The sequence below is a fragment of the Callorhinus ursinus genome, unplaced genomic scaffold (assembly GCF_003265705.2).
Source record: "Callorhinus ursinus isolate GAN/ISIS: 27379988/994484 unplaced genomic scaffold, GSC_fseal_2.0 scaffold6, whole genome shotgun sequence".
Lineage (NCBI taxonomy): Eukaryota > Metazoa > Chordata > Mammalia > Carnivora > Otariidae > Callorhinus > Callorhinus ursinus.
This window is the reverse complement of record NW_027397068.1, coordinates 71,764,829-71,784,086: the sequence shown is the minus strand read 5'-3', so window position 1 is coordinate 71,784,086 and position 19,258 is coordinate 71,764,829. Positions and strand designations below refer to the sequence as shown.

Below are 19,258 nucleotides of genomic sequence, written 5' to 3'. Positions count from 1 at the left end.
AAATGGAAAATGTCTCAAAAAATTGGACCTAGAAATCCCTCAGCATATAATCATCATATCCTGTCATAAATGGTTTTGGAGTGGATTCCAGAGCCATTTTTAAGTATATTTTAGTCCTTAGAGAAGCTCTGAGCTTAAATAGCAGTGGGGCTAAGGCACTGCCCCAAGATGAAAGAAGATAAAGCGCACAACCGTGAATCAGCAACTAATGCCTTCCAGGAGAACAAAAATTAATAATAGTCGATTTATAATCCTGTTGGCAGAAAATATCTCTCAGCCAGTGCCCTTCTGCCATGAGACATTACTCTTCTGCTTAGTCACAGGAGAGAAAAATAATTTTTTCTCCTTAATTAAGCTCCCTATATTCTATCAGCAGAAATTCTGGATGGCTTCCATGTTAATAATAGTCACCAGGAGCTGGGCAGTAACGCTTCCACAAAGATACACCTAGGGCTGACAAAACAAGCAGCCAGGTTTGTTGAGGACCTGGGGACAACAAAATATAGACTGCCTTCCCACGTCCTTTGATTTTCTCTAAAAATTGAATGTAGGGTTTAGGAGTTCTCTTTCCTAAAGAATTTGGATATTAATCCCTTATCAGATATGTGATTTGCAAATATCTTCTTCCCTTCCATGGGTCGCCTTTTTACTCTGTTGACAGTGTCCTTTGATGCACAAGCTTTTCATTTTGATGTAGCCTCATTTGCCCATTTTCCTTCTGGTGCCTGTGCCTTTGGCATCACATCTAAGAAATCATCGTCAAAGCCAATGTCATCTTTCCCTCTGTGTTTTTCTTCTAAGAGCTTTATAGTTTTAGGTCTGTTGTCCATTTTGAGTCAATTTCTTTCACCTGTGAATATCCAGTTTTCCTGGCACCATTTATTAAAAAGACTGATCCTTCCCCCTTGAATATTGGCACCCTTGTTCAAAGTCATTTGACCACATATGCAAGAGTTTCTTCTGGGTTTTCTAGGCCATTCCACTGGTCTCTCTGCCTGCTCCCATGCCTATGCCACACCATTTGGATTATTGTAGCTTTGTAGTAAGTTTGGAAATCGGGAAGTGTGAGTCTTCTGGATTTCTCCTTCTTTATCAAGAAACAAACAAAATAACCCAATTTTTAAAATGGGCATGGGACTTCAATAGACAAGAAAATATACAAATGGCCAATAAGTATATGAAAAGATGTTCGGCATCACTAATCATTAGGGAAATGCAAATGGAAACCCCAATGATACAGCCATTATGGAAAACAGTGTGGAGACTCCTCCAAAAAAATTAAAAATGGAACTACCATATGATCTAGCAATCCCACACTGGGCATACATCCGAAGGAGATGAAATAACTATCAAAGACACAGCTGCACTCCCATGTTCACAGCAACATTGTTCACGCTAGCCAAGACATGGAAACAATCTAGGTGTCCTTCAACTGATGAATGGTTAAAGAAAATGTGGTATATATTAGAAAGGAATATTGGGGTACCTGGGTGGCTCAGTTGGTTGAGCGTCTGCCTTCGGCTGAGGTCATGATCCCAGGGTCCCGGGATCAAGTCCCACATCGGGCTCCCTGCTCGGCGGGGAGTCTGCTTCTCCTTTTACCCCTCCCCCTGCTCGTGCTCTCACTCTCTCTCATGCTCTCTCTCAAATTAAAAAAAAAATTAAAAATAAATATTTTTTAAAGGGAATATTATTTAGCCATAAAAAGGAAGAAATCCTGCCATTTGCAACAACATGGATGGACCTTGAAGGCATTATGTTAAGTGAATAAGTCAGGCAGAAAAAGACAAACACTGTATGATGTCACTTATATGTGGAATCTAAAAACACCGAACTCAGAACAGAGAGTAGAATGGGAGTTACCAGGGGTTGGGGGCAGGGGAAATGGGGAGATATTGGTCAAAGGGTACAGACTTTCAGTTATAAGATGAATAAGTTCTGGGAATCTAATATATAGTCACATGGTGATCACAGTTAGCCATACTGTATTGTGACTTATGAGTTGTTATGAGAGCAGACTGTTAATGTTCTCGCCATAACAATGGCAAAATGATAATTGTGTGAGGTGAAAGATGTGTTAATAAACCTTATGTGGTAAATTTTTTGCAATACTTGTGTGTATCAAATCATCAAAACAAAATCCATACACAAAATAGAATAAGTGTCAGGCTAGTAGATGCCTAATAAATACTGAGGGAATGAGTTAAAACAAAAAAACACACACAATGAAATACTACTCCGTGCCCATTAGAATGGCTATTATTTAAAAAAAAAAAAAAAAAAAAACAGAAAATAACAAGTACCCACATGGATACGGAGAAACTGGAACCCTGCACGTTGCTCGTGGAACATAAAATGGGCGGCCGCTGCAGAAAACAGTATGGTGGTCACTCAAGACATGAAACACAGAATTACCACGTGACCCAGCAATGCCATGTCTGGGTATAAACACAAAAGAACTGACAGCAGGAACTTAAACAGGTATTTGCACGCCCATGTTCATGGCCACATTGGCCATGACAGCCAAAATGTGGAAACCACCCAAGTACCCCCACCCCCGGGGGAGGAAAGGAGAAACAAAATGCAGTAGATACACACAATGGAATTTCATTTGGTCTTAAAAAGGAAGAAAGTTCTGACACATGCTACCACATGGCTGGACCCTGAAGACATCATAAGTGAAATAAGAAAGACATGAAAGGACGAATGGACTATGTTTCCACTTACACGGGGTACCTAGCGTGGTCCCCCTCATAGAGCCAGAAAGCAGAATGGCAGTCACCGGGGCTGGCTGGGAGGGAGGACTGGACAGTTAGTGTTTAATGGCAAAGAGAGATTCGGCTTTGCGAGATGAAAAAGTCCTGGAGACGGATGGTGGTGATGGTTGCACAACACTGTGAACGTGCTTGGTGCGGCTGAACTCTACACTCACAAATGGTTAAAATGGTGAATTTTATGGTATGTCTATTCTACTGCAATAAAATGATGAGCATGGAGTTCTTAAATACGAAATGATTTCTCAATTAAATATGTAGGGGTCTAGTCTTTTCAAAAAATGTTCTTCACGCAAGGATAGCGTAACGTCCAATGGTCAAGATACTCCCTAGAAACTACCTTAATCAATCATGTGGTCTCAACATATGAACACACGAATTCTTAACTCAGAAATTCTATTCAGTTCAATGATTTTACCTTGGTTTCCCATTCTGTTCATAAACAGGGAAATTCTGATGTTCACCAAAACGCCATCACATTACCTGCCTATCACACAGAGCTGGGGCCAGCAACTTTCTGCAAAGGGTCAAATTGAAAAAGTGTAGGCTTTGCCAGACATATGATCTCTGTTGCAACCGCTCGACCATTGTACTACAAAGTTGGCCATAGACAGAAAGGAGCGAGCATGGCTGTGTTCCAATAAAACTTTATATAAACAGCTGGTGGGCCACATTTGGGCTGCGTGCTGTAGTTTGCCAACCCCCAACAGAGCAGAAAGTATTAACTAAAATAAAATACTGACTAGCCTAATAACTAGCCCATGTAATCACGGTTTCCCTTCCATGTTAAAAGCAATGGATCAATGTAGGGAGGTAGTCATGATAACTCAGGACCAAGAATGTAAACTGCCGAGGGTGGCCTCATCCCCGAGGGCTGTGGAGAGGGTGCAGAGGACAGTGCTAGAGGCAGAGATGCAGAAATGGTCCAGGTCGGAACGCCGGCACTCAGAAAGTGGCAGCGATAGTCTAGCGGCCGGGGGGGGGGGCATCTGAGATAGAACACGGGGAAAAATAGATCTGGGTTGAGTTGATGTATTCAAAGCACCTTGGACAATCTAAACAATTCAATTTTTGAGTTGCTACTGTGAACTAAGCCAAAGGCATCATGAAATCAAAGATGGCTACACTCAAGAACCTGCCTTCAGAAGACTATTACCTAGAAACACTGGGTGAGAATCAAAGGTTTGAAGGGTCCTGGGATCGAGCCCCACATCAGGCTCCCTGCTCAGCTGGGGAGTCTGCTTCTCCCTCTCCCACTCCCCCTGCTAGTGTTGCCTCTTTCACTGTGTCTCTCTCTGTTAAATAAATAAATAAAATATTTTTTTTAAAAAAAAGAAGCTATATTAAGGTACAGCCTTACTAAATTATTTTATTTCCCAATTACTAACCACGGAGTGAAAGTCACAACAGATTGTTTTATATATAACATTTAACCCTTCTGAAACTTGAAAAAATATTAGTACTCAGAGTATTAGTATTGTCATCTTTCTGCTCTTAAACTCAAATATCAAGCAATAAAATGTCATGGTTGTCAAATAAATAAATAAAATTAAAAAAAAAAAAGTCGGGTTGTAAAAAAAAAACAAAAAACAAAAGCAAAAAAAAAAAAAAAGTAAAAGATGCATTCACAGCAAGGAGCCAGAAGAGGGCACTATCTTTATAAGCTTAGCAGATGCCAAAAAAATAAGATTGGTTTTCAGTTTTAGTTCTCTAAGTTATTAGTGATCTAGAAAAGTGTCATCATAATTGTTTATTATACTTGCTACTTTACCAGTGGCTCTCAAAGTTAAAATGCATAAAAAATTATTTGGGGACTTGTTAAATACACACTCTTGAGTCACGGTCCCACAGAGTAGGGAACTTTGAATTTGAAACAGCTTGCAGCTGATCCTGGAGCCGGGTTCCCAGAAGCCAGAGTCAAAACCCTAGGCGCAGAGATGGCCAACTGCCCGAGGGTGGAGGGGCAGGAGGTGATTATACCAGATGGCTCGGTAGCTAGCTGACTACAGGACGCTGCCGACCCTACGAAGGTCTGTATGTTTTGATCGTTCTGATGCACCCCAGATGAACCACAACCACGGCATACAAGGAATTATTTTAAGATAACAAAACTAAATAGCAAATTATAAAATTTTAGAGGAGAACAAAAGCCAGTCTATAATCAGAAAAAAAAATTTAAGAAAAGCAAAATACTTAAAATATTTTTTGTATCATCTACGTGCAAAATAAAAAATTGGAGCTCATCTTTTCTTGTTTTTAAATCTTTTTAAGGGTTGGAAAAGTAGCCCAACAAACTGCTACAATTAATACCTATTATACTTCATTGGATTATTACTTACACTTTATCTACTTTCAAGGAAATTTGGGGAGAATTTACCTTAAATGGCACACATCCAATAGAACCATTAAAATAGGCATATAAAAAGGAAATGGGGTGACAGAGAGCATAATGATTCTTGGAATTCCTTAAACCGAACATTAAATTTGGCTCTAGGTTTCTGGATGCTAAAAAGGAAAAGAACTCTCTACAGAGAACATCACCTTGCGTCTCCAAACAGCTCCATCCTTACTCGCTTCATTCATTCACTCATTCACGCATTTACTCAGAGCTCCAACCCTCAAAGAATTCTACAGGAAAAGTTAGGGTTGACTGTATATACCCAAGAAAAAACTTCTTCTGTCAAAAAACATAATGACATAGACGGAGCTAACAGGACAGAAAAGAGCAAAGAGCCTTAACATATAAAGAACTTCTGCAGGGGCGCCTGGGTGGCTCAGTCGGTTAAGCGTCTGCCTTCGGCTCAGGTCATGATCCCAGGGTCCTGGGATCGAGCCCCAAGTCGGGCTCCCTGCTCAGCGGGAAGCCTGCTTCTCCCTCCCCCACTCCCCCTGCTTGTGTTCCCTCTCTCGCTGTGTCTCTCTCTGTCAAATAAATAAATAAAATCTTTAAAAAAAAAAAAGAACTTTTGCAGAAGTTCAAACAGGTGGGAAATATTCAACCCCACTAGGAATTAGATGAATTCAAATGAAAACGACAGGAAACCATTTCAGACTACCAGTGTGGTTTTATCAAGCTGATACAGTTTGGACTGTTTTTAAGAACAATTCCTTTTTTTTTTCCTAAAGATTTTATTTATTTATTTGACAGAGAGAGACACAGCGAGAGAGGGAACACAAGCAGGGGGAGTGGGAGAGGGAGAAGCGGGCTTCCCGCAGAGCAGGGAGCCCGATGCGGGGCTCGATTCCAGGACCCTGGGATCATGACCTGAGCCGAAGGCAGATGCCTAACAACCGAGCCACCCAGGCGCCAGCCAAGAACAATTCCTACTGGTAAGGAGGGTACACCCTTCCCAGGGGCAATGTTCCTAACCTCTCATTTTATCCTTCTCTTTCTAGAAATATTCAGAGATGTGCCAAAGATTTATCCAAAAAGATGTCCATTGCACTTGTATTTATTATTTTAATAATATTATAAATTCCCAAAAATGTAACAGCAAAACCGGAAGTTCCCTCACTGTACCACAATGGTGATTTGGTTCGGTAAATGAAGTCACATTCCAATGTTGGAATGAGATGCAGTCATCAGAAAGTATGTAGTTGACGATGGATAAGAATATGGAAAGATGTTCTTTGTAAATTATTATGTGAAGAAATAGTATAAAACTGTATATACAATTTGATCCCAATTATGTAAGTCTATTAGCTTGGCTCATATAAAATTGCCTTCATTCAATAATTTTTACCTAAAAACATCAATTTCTTAATGGTTTAATCTCAATACTTTTGCAAATGTGTGTGTGTAGATATGTGTGTAACTGTGTATATTTGTATATACACACACACATACATGCATATACCCTCACAAACATAGATATATTGATTCACCAAAGAACAGATATGATGTATGATGTACACCAAAATGTTAACGAAAGTTTTCAGGGTGAAGTCATTGTCTTTTAAACACTGTTTGTTATGCTTTTCTTCACTTCTCAATTTTGTAAATGAATATATATCGCTTTTACATTCAGAACAAATGTAATTTGAAATCCTGTTTCAAGGGATAGGAGTTCGTGGTGGCCAGAGTGTGGGGGGACAGCTCACGTACCCTGCCCAGGGTGGGGTAAATGAGCACACACTTCCTGAGGGTAATTTGGCGAAACACATTAAAGCCTTTCAAGTGTTCACACATTTGACCAGTCCTTCTTCTTAGAATCTCTCCAAAGGAAATAACCAGAGATGCCAAGATACCTGTACAGGATGTTTATCACAGAGTTATCTGTGGTATGACATTTTGAATACAATAATATACTCCCTGACAAGAGGGAACAGGTTGAATAAAAGACAATGCAGCCATCTGATGTATTTTATGCAGGGTCAGTATATGTTGGAACTCTTAATAGCATAAGAAAATGTCTGAGCTGTATTGAATTTTAAAAGCAAGATTAAAATCTATATATAGTCTGATCATAAATCTGTTCAAAAAAATCTCTAAGTCTGGGGGGCGCCTGGCTGGCTCAGTCAGAGGAGCATGCAACTCTTGACCTTAGGGTTGAAAGTGTGAGTCCCATGTTTTGGGTGTAGAGACTACTTAAAAATAAAATCTTTATAAAAAGAAATGTAAGTCTGTATGTGCACACACATGCATAGCATCACCTAGAGAGAAGACTGGAAGAGTGTGTGTGTGCACAATTAACAGTAGTTTGTTGAGTGGAGGGATTTTTATTGCCTTCTGTACACCGTTCTGAATTTCCCAAATATTCTACAAAAAGTAGGCATTACTTCTATAATCAGAAAATGAACAACTTTTTTTTAAAGAGAAAAGAAAGTTCCCTCTTCACAAAATGGAGGATGGAGTATGGGGGAAGCAGGTGGACTCGTAGGAGCCAGCTAGGAGCTCCTGCATTAGACGTGGGTTTGAAGAGCAGGGGAAAGGTTCAAGATACCGGGGAGGCAGAAAGGTCAGGATTTGCTGACTGACTGGATGCCAGGAGGGAGTCAGGTATGAGTCTCAGGTGCGTGGATTACGATAAGGAATACAGGCTACGGTAGCCAGCTTCTGACGGGCTCCAGCGCCCTTTGCCTCCTGATCCACCCTGTACCGTCCCTCCCACCCTGAAAAGAGCAGACCTGTGTCACCACCGGATAGAGCACAAATGACAAGGTGTGCTTTGTGAAGCCGGGGCATAAAAGAGATTGACAGAAAGTAGGATAGAAGTTCCTCGGAGTTCTGGGGAGGTGAGGGCAGGGGAGACTGTGGGAGGATGAAGTCCTAAGGATGGATGGTGGTGATGGTTATACAACAATGTGCATGCCCTTAATACCACTGAACCGTACGGTTAAAAACGGTTAAAATGGTAAGTTTTATGTTGTGTATATTTTACCATGATAAAATTTTTTTAATATAAAAAAGGTAGGGCTCTGCCTTGTCTCTCACGCCAGTGCCCTGGGGGAAGCCAGCCACCACGTGGTGAGCACACTGAGAAGGCCCTGCCAGAGGCGGGGGTGTGGGGGAACCCAGGCCTGCGGCCATCAGCACCATGAGCACACCAGGTATGTGCACGAGCCCCTCAGAAAGCGGATCCTCCAGCCCCGTCAGCTGAAGACAGAAACCATATAATACTGATTGTTTTAACATTTGGAGGCATTTGTTATCCAGCAATAGAAGGAGGCACAGATTTGAGCCATCTGGTACTCTTTGGCGTTTCGTACCACCATCTCGTTTCTCCAGCTTCCGATGAGGATGTGGAAGGCTGGAAAGACCCACATTGCCAGCATTACAACAAACACTAGGTAACGCGCAGAATCGCAGGCTCCGGCGCAGCGGCGAGCAGGGCTTGCGGCGGGCTCCGCACCGGGCCCACCAGGGGGCGCCAGAGAGACCGGAAGGCAGGAGGTTCCGGAGCACATCCGCCCAGCCCCGGAACCGAGGGCTCGGCTTCCTGCGGTAACCACGTCAGGGCTTCCCACAGGCCTCCGTTTTTGCCTCTCTTCCTCCAGTAATACCTGTTTCACCAGTTCCCTAAATTAAATCCTCTGTGCTCAAATCCCCACGTGGTTTCTGTTTTCCTGACTGGCCCTCAGCGGATACAGCACGTGGACCAGAGCCCGCTCAGTTACTGTACCAGCACCAGCTTGTCTGGTGGGGGCACAGGTGTAAGCAAGGGGGTTCCCACCTGCCCGGGCGAACCATCACCCCGACGGCCCTTCCCGGCTCCTCGCCGGCCAACCTCCGCGCACCCACCCGAGCTTCGGCTCACACGCGTGCTCCCCCAGCTCGGTACTTTCCCTGGTCTCTCCCTGCCTTTTGAGCCCAACTCGCCTAAAATTGGACAGTAAGAAAATGGGACACCTCAGCATGTGAGGAAGCAAGTGCAGAGGAGGAAGGAATTTGTTTTTTCTTTGTTGTTGTTTGTTTCTTTTATACCTTGGGAGAGACAGTAAGAGAAAAGGATTTCTTTTCTTAAGATTTTATTTATTTATTTGACAGAGAGAGACAGGGAGAGCAGGAACACAAGCAGGGGGAGTGGGAGAGGGAGAAGCAGGCTTCCCGCTGAGCGGGGAGCCCGATGTGGGACTCGATCCCAGGACCCTGGGATCGTGACCTAAGCCGAAGGCAGACGCTTAACGACTGAGCCACCCAGGCGCCCAAGAGAAAGGGATTTCTTCTCAGGCTGACTTTCATTGTCAACTTTTTTTTTTTTCTTGATCTTTTCATTCTGGTGGAAAGTCACTGGACAAAAAAGAGAAACCCAGGAGTTCAGGTTCATTCCTATCCTACACCTTTTCTTAAGTCAGGTGGCCAGCCTAACTGCTTCTGTTCACTTTTATTCACCAGAAGAGCGCCAGAAAGATGATGAGAAGGTAAGGAACACGCGCACGTGAGTGCACACACACGTGTGCAACACATGCATGCCACACACCTGTGTTCTGGCCTGCAAGTTCATTTCCCCCATTGAAATAATAGTACTAAAACTTTCAACAGTGTACGAAAAAGTTTCCAGGAGAGGTCTTCATGGACTTGTTTTGAGAAATTACAGAAATTTCACTCCCCAGGCTTACTGTTTATGAAGTAGGACCTGAGTGAAAAAAATGAGAATCTACCACCTGAAGAAGACCCCAGCCCCCTAACAAAAAGTTGTTGTTTTTTTTTTTAATTTTAAGTACAATCTACTCCCCACTGTGGGGCTTGAACTCACAACCCCATGATCAAGAGCCACATGTCTACTAACCAAGCCAGCCAGGTACCCCAACAAAAAAGTATTTTAAAGACACAAAGCAATAAAACTTAGACCTCGTGCTGCCATGCTTGTCTAGATTATGCCCTAAATGGGGACGACAGCCCCAGGGAGGCAAAAAGGGTGGTTAGTGGATAAGACCAATTTTAGTGTGCTCCAAAAGGTATCAGTACAGAAACAGAAATACACCTGGGGTAGTAAGTTTTCATGGACGGGTAGTATTTAGGAAAAAGTGTTAGCAAGGCTGCTTGGGACAGGAGAGTGGGCTGTAAGGAAAAGTGTTTGAGAAGCACTGTCCTGGGTGAGACGACACGCACTTGCTCACCATTTGCTCGAACATACCCCTTAGCATTGTATTTCCTTCCAGGTTTGTAAGAAACTCTGCAGAAACATAATCTTTGCTTGAGTAAGAAGAGTCTGGAATATAATCCAGGAGAGAAGGTAATGCCAACTGATCATCAAACTCAGCTAACAGTGCCTTTTATAAAAGCTTCAGTGTCAGTGCTCCAACACATGGCTTCCTTTCCTTGCCAACACATTTTGGGTTGTGGCTAAATAGCTTCTTTCTTTATCTCAAACGGTCACTTTTTCCAGAAGAAAGAAGGGTTTCAAGCCACCCTGTTCCCTCTAGGTCAGGCTAGGTTCCTTGTGTGCAGTCCCCACTGACCCACATCACAGAGGATGTGTGTTACCACTGTGGACGAGCACAAGTCACAGAGCATGCGGGCTCCACTTGATTCTGATGACACCTGTGTGTGCCTTTGTCTGGTAAGCCATTCTCTTGTCTGTGCAGCTCACATCCTGACGTGGCATTGCTGTTACCAGCGCAGAATTAGTTCTCCCCATGGCTTCTGGGCCCCAGCTACCAATTACACCATTACATCAGCTTCGCAAATACTTTGTAAGATATTCCAGGTGCCCAGACCATATGCACACTTGCACTCAGAGACTCACGACGTGCGCTCACTTCCTAATCATCAACCTCTGCCAAATTCTAATACCATCCACTACCCAGGGCCTTCAGCTATTCCATCACTTTGTTCAAGTATCGTGAACAAGGTTTTGTGCTCGGTGCCATAAGGGGCTAACAAGATTTGAAAAGCACAGTTGCTGCATATGGAGAGAAAGAGAAGCATGCAAATAATACAGCATAAGGCACTTTCCCCAATTATGGAAGGGATGGACAAACCACAGCTGCTGGAGTCTCAGAGGAGGGACTTCCTCCCACAAGCAGGAAGTTGGGGAGACTCCAGGGAGAGCTGGGGTACTGAGGGGAACACCGCAATGAAAGATGCTGAGCAGCATGGGCCAAAGGGTAAGCGCAGAAAGCACAACCAAACAGAACAGGAGCTCAGAAGGGCAAGGCCTATCTACCATGACCTGTAAAGTGTTTGTTTGTTTGTGTTGAGCAGGCTCCATGCCTAGCGCAGAGCCCGACATGGGGCTTGAACTCACGACCCTGAGATCAAGACCTGAGCTGAAATCAAGAGTCGGATGCTTAACCCACTGAGCCACCCAGGTGCCCCTGGCCTGTAAAGTTTTTTATAGTCAAAAAGTCTTAACACCAAATATTTTAAAACTGGGAGTACATCATTTTACCTTCGAAAAAAACTTAAGAGCATTTACCTTCAGTTGGAAATTTCTTGGCTCGTTCCTCAAAGAACCATTCTCCAGTTTTTATTTTCACATTTCTGAAAAACAAACAGAAAGGAAGCCTCAGACAGAGATGTGGATGGTGCTATATTTGGCTCACGAGAGGTATGTAGATATCATCACATAAGATTCGTCTTGCAAGGGTCCTCCAAGTTCAAATTTCTGGCCCCAAACCCTACTTTACAGATCTCCTATAGAGATCCTCTGCGTGAGGATCATTGGCATAAATGCCAAGCACATGGTGCAGAGCCAGCTCTAACTACTGGAGGTCCCGCTGTCCGTTCTCCATAGCCTTGAACTCTGCTCATGCTGTCCTTTTATCAGCAAACAAGAAATGACTGTTGAAAAGCACTTTGCAAATCCCAGCATACAAATGTTGAATGATACAATGAATGGATGACCCGGAACAGAAAGATCTTTTGACCTGTTGCTATCAGAGCAAGCAGGGAGCCAAATAGGCCTGTTGGAATGCAGTTTTACTTTGCATCTAAATTACTTGCATCTGCGGATAGTTAACTGTCCCATCCACGCCTTCCTTATGCTCTTCTAAAAGTCAGCATGATGTCCCTAGAGTTGCTTATTTTATAAATATATATATATATATTTGACAAAGAGAGAGACAGTGAGGGAGGGAACACAAGCAGGGGGAGTGGGAGAGGGAGAAGCAGGCTTCCCGCCGAGCGGGGAGCCCGATGTGGGGCTCCATCCCAGGACCCCGGGACCATGATCTGAGACGAAGGCAGACGCTAACGACTGAGCCACCCAGGCGCCCCAGAGTTGCTTAACGTATTTTCCACCACGTAAGGGACAAGAGGTGAAAATCAGTCTGCAGAGTGAGGATTCTGGGAACGCCTACAGAGACACCTTTCCCCGGGGCAGATCTGCTCTCCAACCAACGTCCTGATGGCCAGAAAGCCTCAGGAGGCCCCTGGTGGCTCATAAGACCAACAAGCTGCAAAAAGTCCCAATGAAGAAGCCGAATATTGTAAAACTGAGACACCCCCCCCCCCCCCAACTGCTCTGTGCTAGCTTATCCACCTGTTGGGTAATTCCCAGCTGAAGTAGTCTTAGGCAAGCATACAGTGGAATTTTATTTTATTTTATTTTTACTTCAAATAATCTCACATCTAAGATGGTTTCTAGTTACAAAGCAAAGCAGTGAGGTTTTTTTCCTGCCAGCTCAGTTGATCCGCTTTCAACATTTTCACAGGAAAAAAATACTGATCATAGTGATTAAATCCTAGGTAACTAGGGGAGGACTCCGAGCATCAAGATGAAGATAAAGAAATGATTGTATCGAGTTGCTGCCTCCCCTCCTTGCAAAACATTAGTAACTCTCCCTCAGCTGACCTCAGAGAGAAGACAGGCCCCCCTGTGTCATACTCAGGGCTGTATTAACAGCCCCAAGCGTGACTGGGACGCATCCCAGGGGCCAGTGAATCCATGTGGGTTGGTGAATGAATAAAAAGCCCCAGTTTTGTGGGGAGCACCTTGAGAACTGTAGGGAGAAGCTGGGATCCTGCTGGGGTACGCACTGAGATCTAATGTGTGTTGGCCCCTCTAAGCACATGGGGTGGGGGGCACGGACTCAGGCACCAGGCAGAGACTGTAAACAAGGGAGGCAAGCTGGGGGCAGACAATAAGGAGGGGTGGGGACTGTGACGAGCAGGAGAACCTGTGGCCCATTTCAAGGCATTAAAATGATATTATACTTCACGCAGTCCCAACACACAAGGCCCAGAGGCTGTCGGCAGCCTGTTGGCCACGCATTTGTGATTCTTGGTTTGTTACATCAGATAACTAGTTGACAAAAGTGAGAAAAATTCCACTGTAGCCAGACAGAGCTGTGCTTGAGGCCTTGACAAAAAATCGGGTTAGATGCTACGCATTGCCCTGTCTTCCTCAGAAATCTGGGAAGGGCCGCCCGCCGCCAAAGGGACCACAGGAAGGGTGAGAAATAAGGACCCCATGCTTGTTGGCAATTCCTCAACCTGAAGAGACAACGGAGAGCCTCTGACAAAATGCCAAAGGCGTCTCGGGATGCACAGCACTGGGGGAACCAGGGAAACTTTCAGAAAGCACTCCGTCCTCAAAAGCACCTAAGACCAGCCTCTAGGAGAAGGAGACAGAAAGACAGAAGGAGAAACCAGGCTGACATGAAGAGACATCAGACTAGAACAAAGACAAATCTAGGAAACTAGGGAAAAGCAGAACAGACGGTCTGCCAACTCGCAGAAGCAGAACGGAGATGCAGGAAAGCTGAATCAGTGAGCTCACCCAGTAGACGGGCTTTTCCTGAACATGAACAGAAAAAATGAAGACATGAGATTCTGGAGAACAGAGCACAAAGTCAACCTACATATTAAAAGTTATTCCCAGGGCGCCTGGGTGGCTCAGTTGTTCAGCGTCTGCCTTCGGCTCAGGTCATGATCCCAGGGTCCTGGGATTGAGCCCCTCATTGGGCTCCCTACTCCGTGGGGAGTCTGCTTCTCCCTCTCCCACTCCCCCTGCGTCTCTCTCTGTCAAATAAATAAATAAATAAAATCTTTAAAAAAAATAAATAACATTTATTCCCTAAGAAGCAAGGGCAAGTGGCATAAAAGATGATCATAGGAATCATACCTAACTGAAAAAAATGTTACTGAGTCAAAAACCAAGCAAACCTTCACCTCACACCCATTAGGGTGGCTACTATCAAAAACAAAACAAAACAAATAACCTGAAAAGAACAAGGGTTGACGAAGATGTGAAGAAATGGGACCCTTGTGTACTCTTGGTGGGATTATTAAATGGTGCAGCTACTATGGGAAACCGTATGAAAAAAATTAAACATATAAGTACCATATGAGCCAGCAATTCCACTTCTGGGTCTATCTCCAAAAGATCTGAAAGTAGGGTCTCTTCTCTTAGAGATGTTTGCACACCTCTGTTCACAGCAGCACCATTCACAATAGCCAAAGGGTAGAATTAACCCAAGTGTCCATCAGCAAACGAATAGACAAACAAAATGTGACATATACACACGATGGAATATGCACCTTGGAATATACAGCCTGAAAAAGGAAGGAAACTTGCAATAAACTACAACACAGAGGAAGCTTGAGGACATTCTGCTAAGTGAAATGAGCCAGTCGTAAAAAGACAAGCACTGTATGATGCTACTTATATGAGCACCTAGAATCCACAAATTCAGAGAAACGGAACATAGAATCCTGGTTTCTACTGGAAGGAAGAAATAGGGCGTTGTTTAATGGGTATGAAGTTTCAGTTCTGTGAGATGGAAAAGTTCCAGAGATGGATGGTGGTGGGATGGTTGCACGAAGATGTGGACAGACTTAATGCCCCTAAACTGTAGGTAGAAAAGAGCTAAGATAGTAAATTTTATATGTATTTTACCACAATTAATATTTTTAAAATTTTTTTAAGATTTATTTATTATTTGAGAGAGAGAGAGGGTGCACAGGGGAGAGGGGCAAAGGGAGAGAGAGAGAAAGTCACAAGCAAACTCCATGCTGAGCGCAGAGCCCCACGTGGGGCCGGATCCCATGACCCTGAGATCATGACCTGAGCCATTAAAGAAGCCGGATGCTTAACCAAATGCACCACCCAGGTGTCCCTAAAAAATGTGTTTTTTTAAACAAGCAAATCCAAGGGATAAGGAGCTCAAAGGAACCTTATTCCATAAAACCAACATAGAGGAGCTCACATCCAGACATGGACCAGAAACTTTTTAATTACAAGGATACAGGGAAGAAAAAAAAAAAGTTTGTAACATATAAAAACCAGATGATCACTAAAGAAATAAAAATAAAAATAGCTTCAGATGTCTCTGTCATATTAAATTCCAAAAGACAATGAGAACACATTTCCTGAACTTTGAGATGAAAAGGTTGGGACCTAAGATTTTAAAACCCAGTGAAGTCATTACTCATGAGGGAAGGCTATGGAGGACAACCTTAAATTTGCAATGACTCAGATCTTCTGCCACCGACATGCTCTTCTGGGGCAAAAAAATCCCTCAAGAGGCCCTTCAGATGATTGAAAAATGAATCAAAATAAAGAACTTGCAAATTGGGAAATTATGGTCTCAAAAGATTAGCAATGAGCGCTTGAATGTGTTAAAACTTAGAGTTGGTTTAATAATTGTAAATATAATCATAAAACTATGCAGGTGACAAAAATAATTATTGAGAGAGATATTATAGGACATAAAAGTAATAACTTATCACAATATAAATATTTCAAAATGATGAAATGAATAACATTTATAAAACATTTCTGTCTCTAGGGGCGCCTGGGTGGCTCAGTCGTTAAGCGTCTGCCTTCAGCTCAGGTCATGATCTAAGGGTCTTGGGATCAAGCCCCACATCAGGCCCCTGCTCAGCGGGGAGTCTGCTTCTCCCTCTCCCACTCCTTCTGCTGGTGTTCCCTCTCTCGCTGTCTCTCTGTCAAAGAATAAATAAAAAAGTCTTAAAAAAAGAAAAAATTTCTGTCTCTACCCTGGGTACCTCATGTAAGTAGGATCATACATTTTTCCTTCTGGCTTATTTCATTTAACATAATATTTGTAAAGTTCATCCATGTTTTAGCATGTATTAAATTTCATTCTTTTGTTGTAGCTGAATAATATTCCATAGCATGTATATATCACATTTTGTGTATCCATTCATCTGTTGATGGACACTGGGTTGTCTCCACCTTGTGACTACTGTGAACAATGCTGCTATGAACACTGGCTTATTATTTGAATATTTGAAAGCTACAAGGTTGCTGTCAAAACCAACATTAAGGGGTGTCTGGGTGGCATAGCCAGTTAAGCATCCAACTCTTGGTTTCGGTTCAGGTCATGATCTCAAGGTCCTGGGATCCAGCCCCAATTTGGGCTCCATGCTCACCACAGAGTCTGCTTGAGATTCTCTGTCCCTCTCCCTCTGCCCCTCCTGCTCATGCTCGCTCTCTCTCTCTAAAATAAATAAATAGGGCGCCTGGGTGGCTCAGTTGGTTAAGTGACTGCCTTAGGCTCAGGTCATGATCCTGGAGTCCCGGGATCGAGTCCCACATTGGGCTCCCTGCTTGGCAGGGAGTCTGCTTCTCCCTCTGACCCTCTTCCCTCTCTTGTGCTCTCTGTCTCTCATTCTCTCTCTCTCAAATAAATAAATAAAATCTTAAAAAAAATAAATCTTTAAAAATTAAAAAAAAAACTTAATATTTTCATTTTGTTATTTCAGGTGGCAGAAGGTTTTACAATATACTAGCTCTTAGGATCTGCCAGCATTCTTAAATTTATTTATTTTTTAATTTTAAATAGGCTCCAGGCCCAACGTGGGCTTGAGCTTATGACCCTGAGATTGAGTACTCTCTCTCTCAAATAATAAATACATCTTTAAAAAATTAAAAAATACTGGGGCGCCTGGGTGGCTCAGTCGGTTAAGCGACTGCCTTCGGCTCAGGTCATGATCCTGGAGTCCCGGGATCGAGTCCCGCATCGGGCTCCCTGCTCAGCGGGGAGTCTGCTTCTCCCTCTGACCCTCCCCGCCTCATGCTCTCTCTATCTCATTCTCTCTCTCAAATAAATAAATAAAATCTTAAAAAAAAATAAAAAATACTGATCACAGAAGAAATTTCAGCTTCAACAAAAGGAATGATACTCAAATTATTGTGAAAGCATTCCCTTTAATAAGTACAAAATAAACTTTTCAAAAATAAACTTTTCCCAAAAGTGTCTTAGACATTTCTACTTTTTTTACTATACGTTTTAGTAGCACAAGGCTTCAAAGAATATTATATGGTCATTATTCCCATTTGTCCAAAGGATTAAAAAGAATGTCATGATCCTACATAAAATTAGCATCTATCATATTCCTTCAGAAAGCAATGTACGTATACCTTGGGAAACAGCCAAGCTATACTGTGAGGACCAAAACAGATGCATCTCCAAGTCAGAAATAAGAAGAAAAAAAACTTTATCTTAAAGAACACAAGCCTTTTCCCTTGTGAAATATGTCTTAGTGGCTAATCTCTTGAAAATGTGCAGATGTAAAACTATGTGAAATATTTTACTCAATATATTTAACTTGTGTATACTTTTTTGACATGAACAGAGTTTCTATCAGCAAAGTTAAAAATCAGATTAGAAAAACATCAGGTTTTGAAATAGAAGCTAGGCAGCACAGACATGTCACTTTAACCTTGGCACCAAGCTAAAATCCTTCCTTGCCGGCTCCCCTATACCATATCCAGCATTCAATTTCTTTTCAATATTTAGTGGAGGTAGACCTTTTATTCACTTGAAGAGCAGAAGTATTTACAATAACGACTGCAAATTATTCCATTCTCATACATTAGCTATTTGCCTTGGTGGATATGAAGTGGGGATTCAGTATTTTATCAAAACATGGGATTAGGAATGTTTACTATCAGTCTGAAATTTCAAAGATTATATTTTCCAAACTCTGGGAAGTTTTGCTCTAAGCAGGAAACACAATTGCTATAAAACTTGTCTTGAAATGTCATTTGATTGTCAATAAAAATTATTTGACACAATGCAAAAGATATAGTACATCATTCTGTAATATCTTCACATCTAAATCCTAATCTAAAATGTATTTGAGCAACAACAAAAAATCCCCTTTAATAAATTCCAAAATCTTATTTTAACCCTTACTGCTCTGCAGCAATAATTCAAATCTCAACCAGAGAACTAAGAATGTGATAATAAATGCCAAGGTCTGTATATCAATTTGCAACTAGGCACTCTTAAGTTTCTCTCCACTAGCTTCAGGCATAGTACATCAGAGACATGTGAGCAGCCCAAGAAAGTATCCTCAAATCAACAGGACTGCCTCCCACCATTTGAAACTCTAACTCTAAAAACTCTGTTCTAATTATTTATAAATAGCAAACATTACTAATGAAACAGAGAGAGAACAACCCAACAAGTACCTGAGACTGAATAATGAACAATTGCTTATGGTCACAGCCAGTTACAAAGCAGGAGAAAAAGATCACAGTTTGAAGGGCAAAGGTCTTGAGCACCTGTAATTCCTCAGCGGTCTACTTCAGGGAGGATGAGCAGGTTTTCTCTAGACACATGAAATTGGATACTACTGCACAGTAAATCATTTTGAAGGGAAAAAAAAAATCAATGTGAACCGAAGTCATCAAGTCCAATCTTATTTTTTAAAACCAAAGCTAAAGCAAACAAGCAAATATAAAGCTTAGTCTCTCTGACATTTCAACATGGTTGTTACCTTGCTCCATTTCATCGTGGAAATTGTCAGTACATGGAGGGGGGAAGGGGACATTAAGCAAAGAAGCAAGGACGCATCTACCCCTCTTTCTCTTCTTTCCTTCTCCCAAATCACACTCTTTTGATGGCTCCTACTGAAAACATACGCCCCCCCACGACTAGAAGCAAATTTCAACCAACTTTGTTCTTCCAAGTCCTTTTCAACGTGTCTTTGTTTCCTGAGGTCTTTCTGCTGCCTCTCTTTTGCTCTCAATTTCATTTCACCTCCAGCCTTATCACTTCCTGCCCAGTTCACTGAGAAGACGTTCCTGTGGATCATTGGCCTTCACCTTCCCCAGCCCCTGACT

General features: G+C 42.6%; 1 protein-coding gene across 7 annotated transcripts in view; it reads right to left on the bottom strand.

Moving 5' to 3' along the window:
* Positions 1 to 19,258, bottom strand: part of SYTL3 (synaptotagmin like 3) — an 89,689-nt gene that overhangs the window by 43,011 nt on the left and 27,420 nt on the right. For all 7 annotated transcript variants that reach the window (XM_025866405.2, XM_025866397.2, XM_025866401.2 and 4 more), the window contains one exon: positions 11,636 to 11,700. In XM_025866405.2, the coding sequence (XP_025722190.1) occupies positions 11,636 to 11,700 (65 nt within the window). The remainder of the gene's footprint in view (positions 1 to 11,635; positions 11,701 to 19,258) is intronic.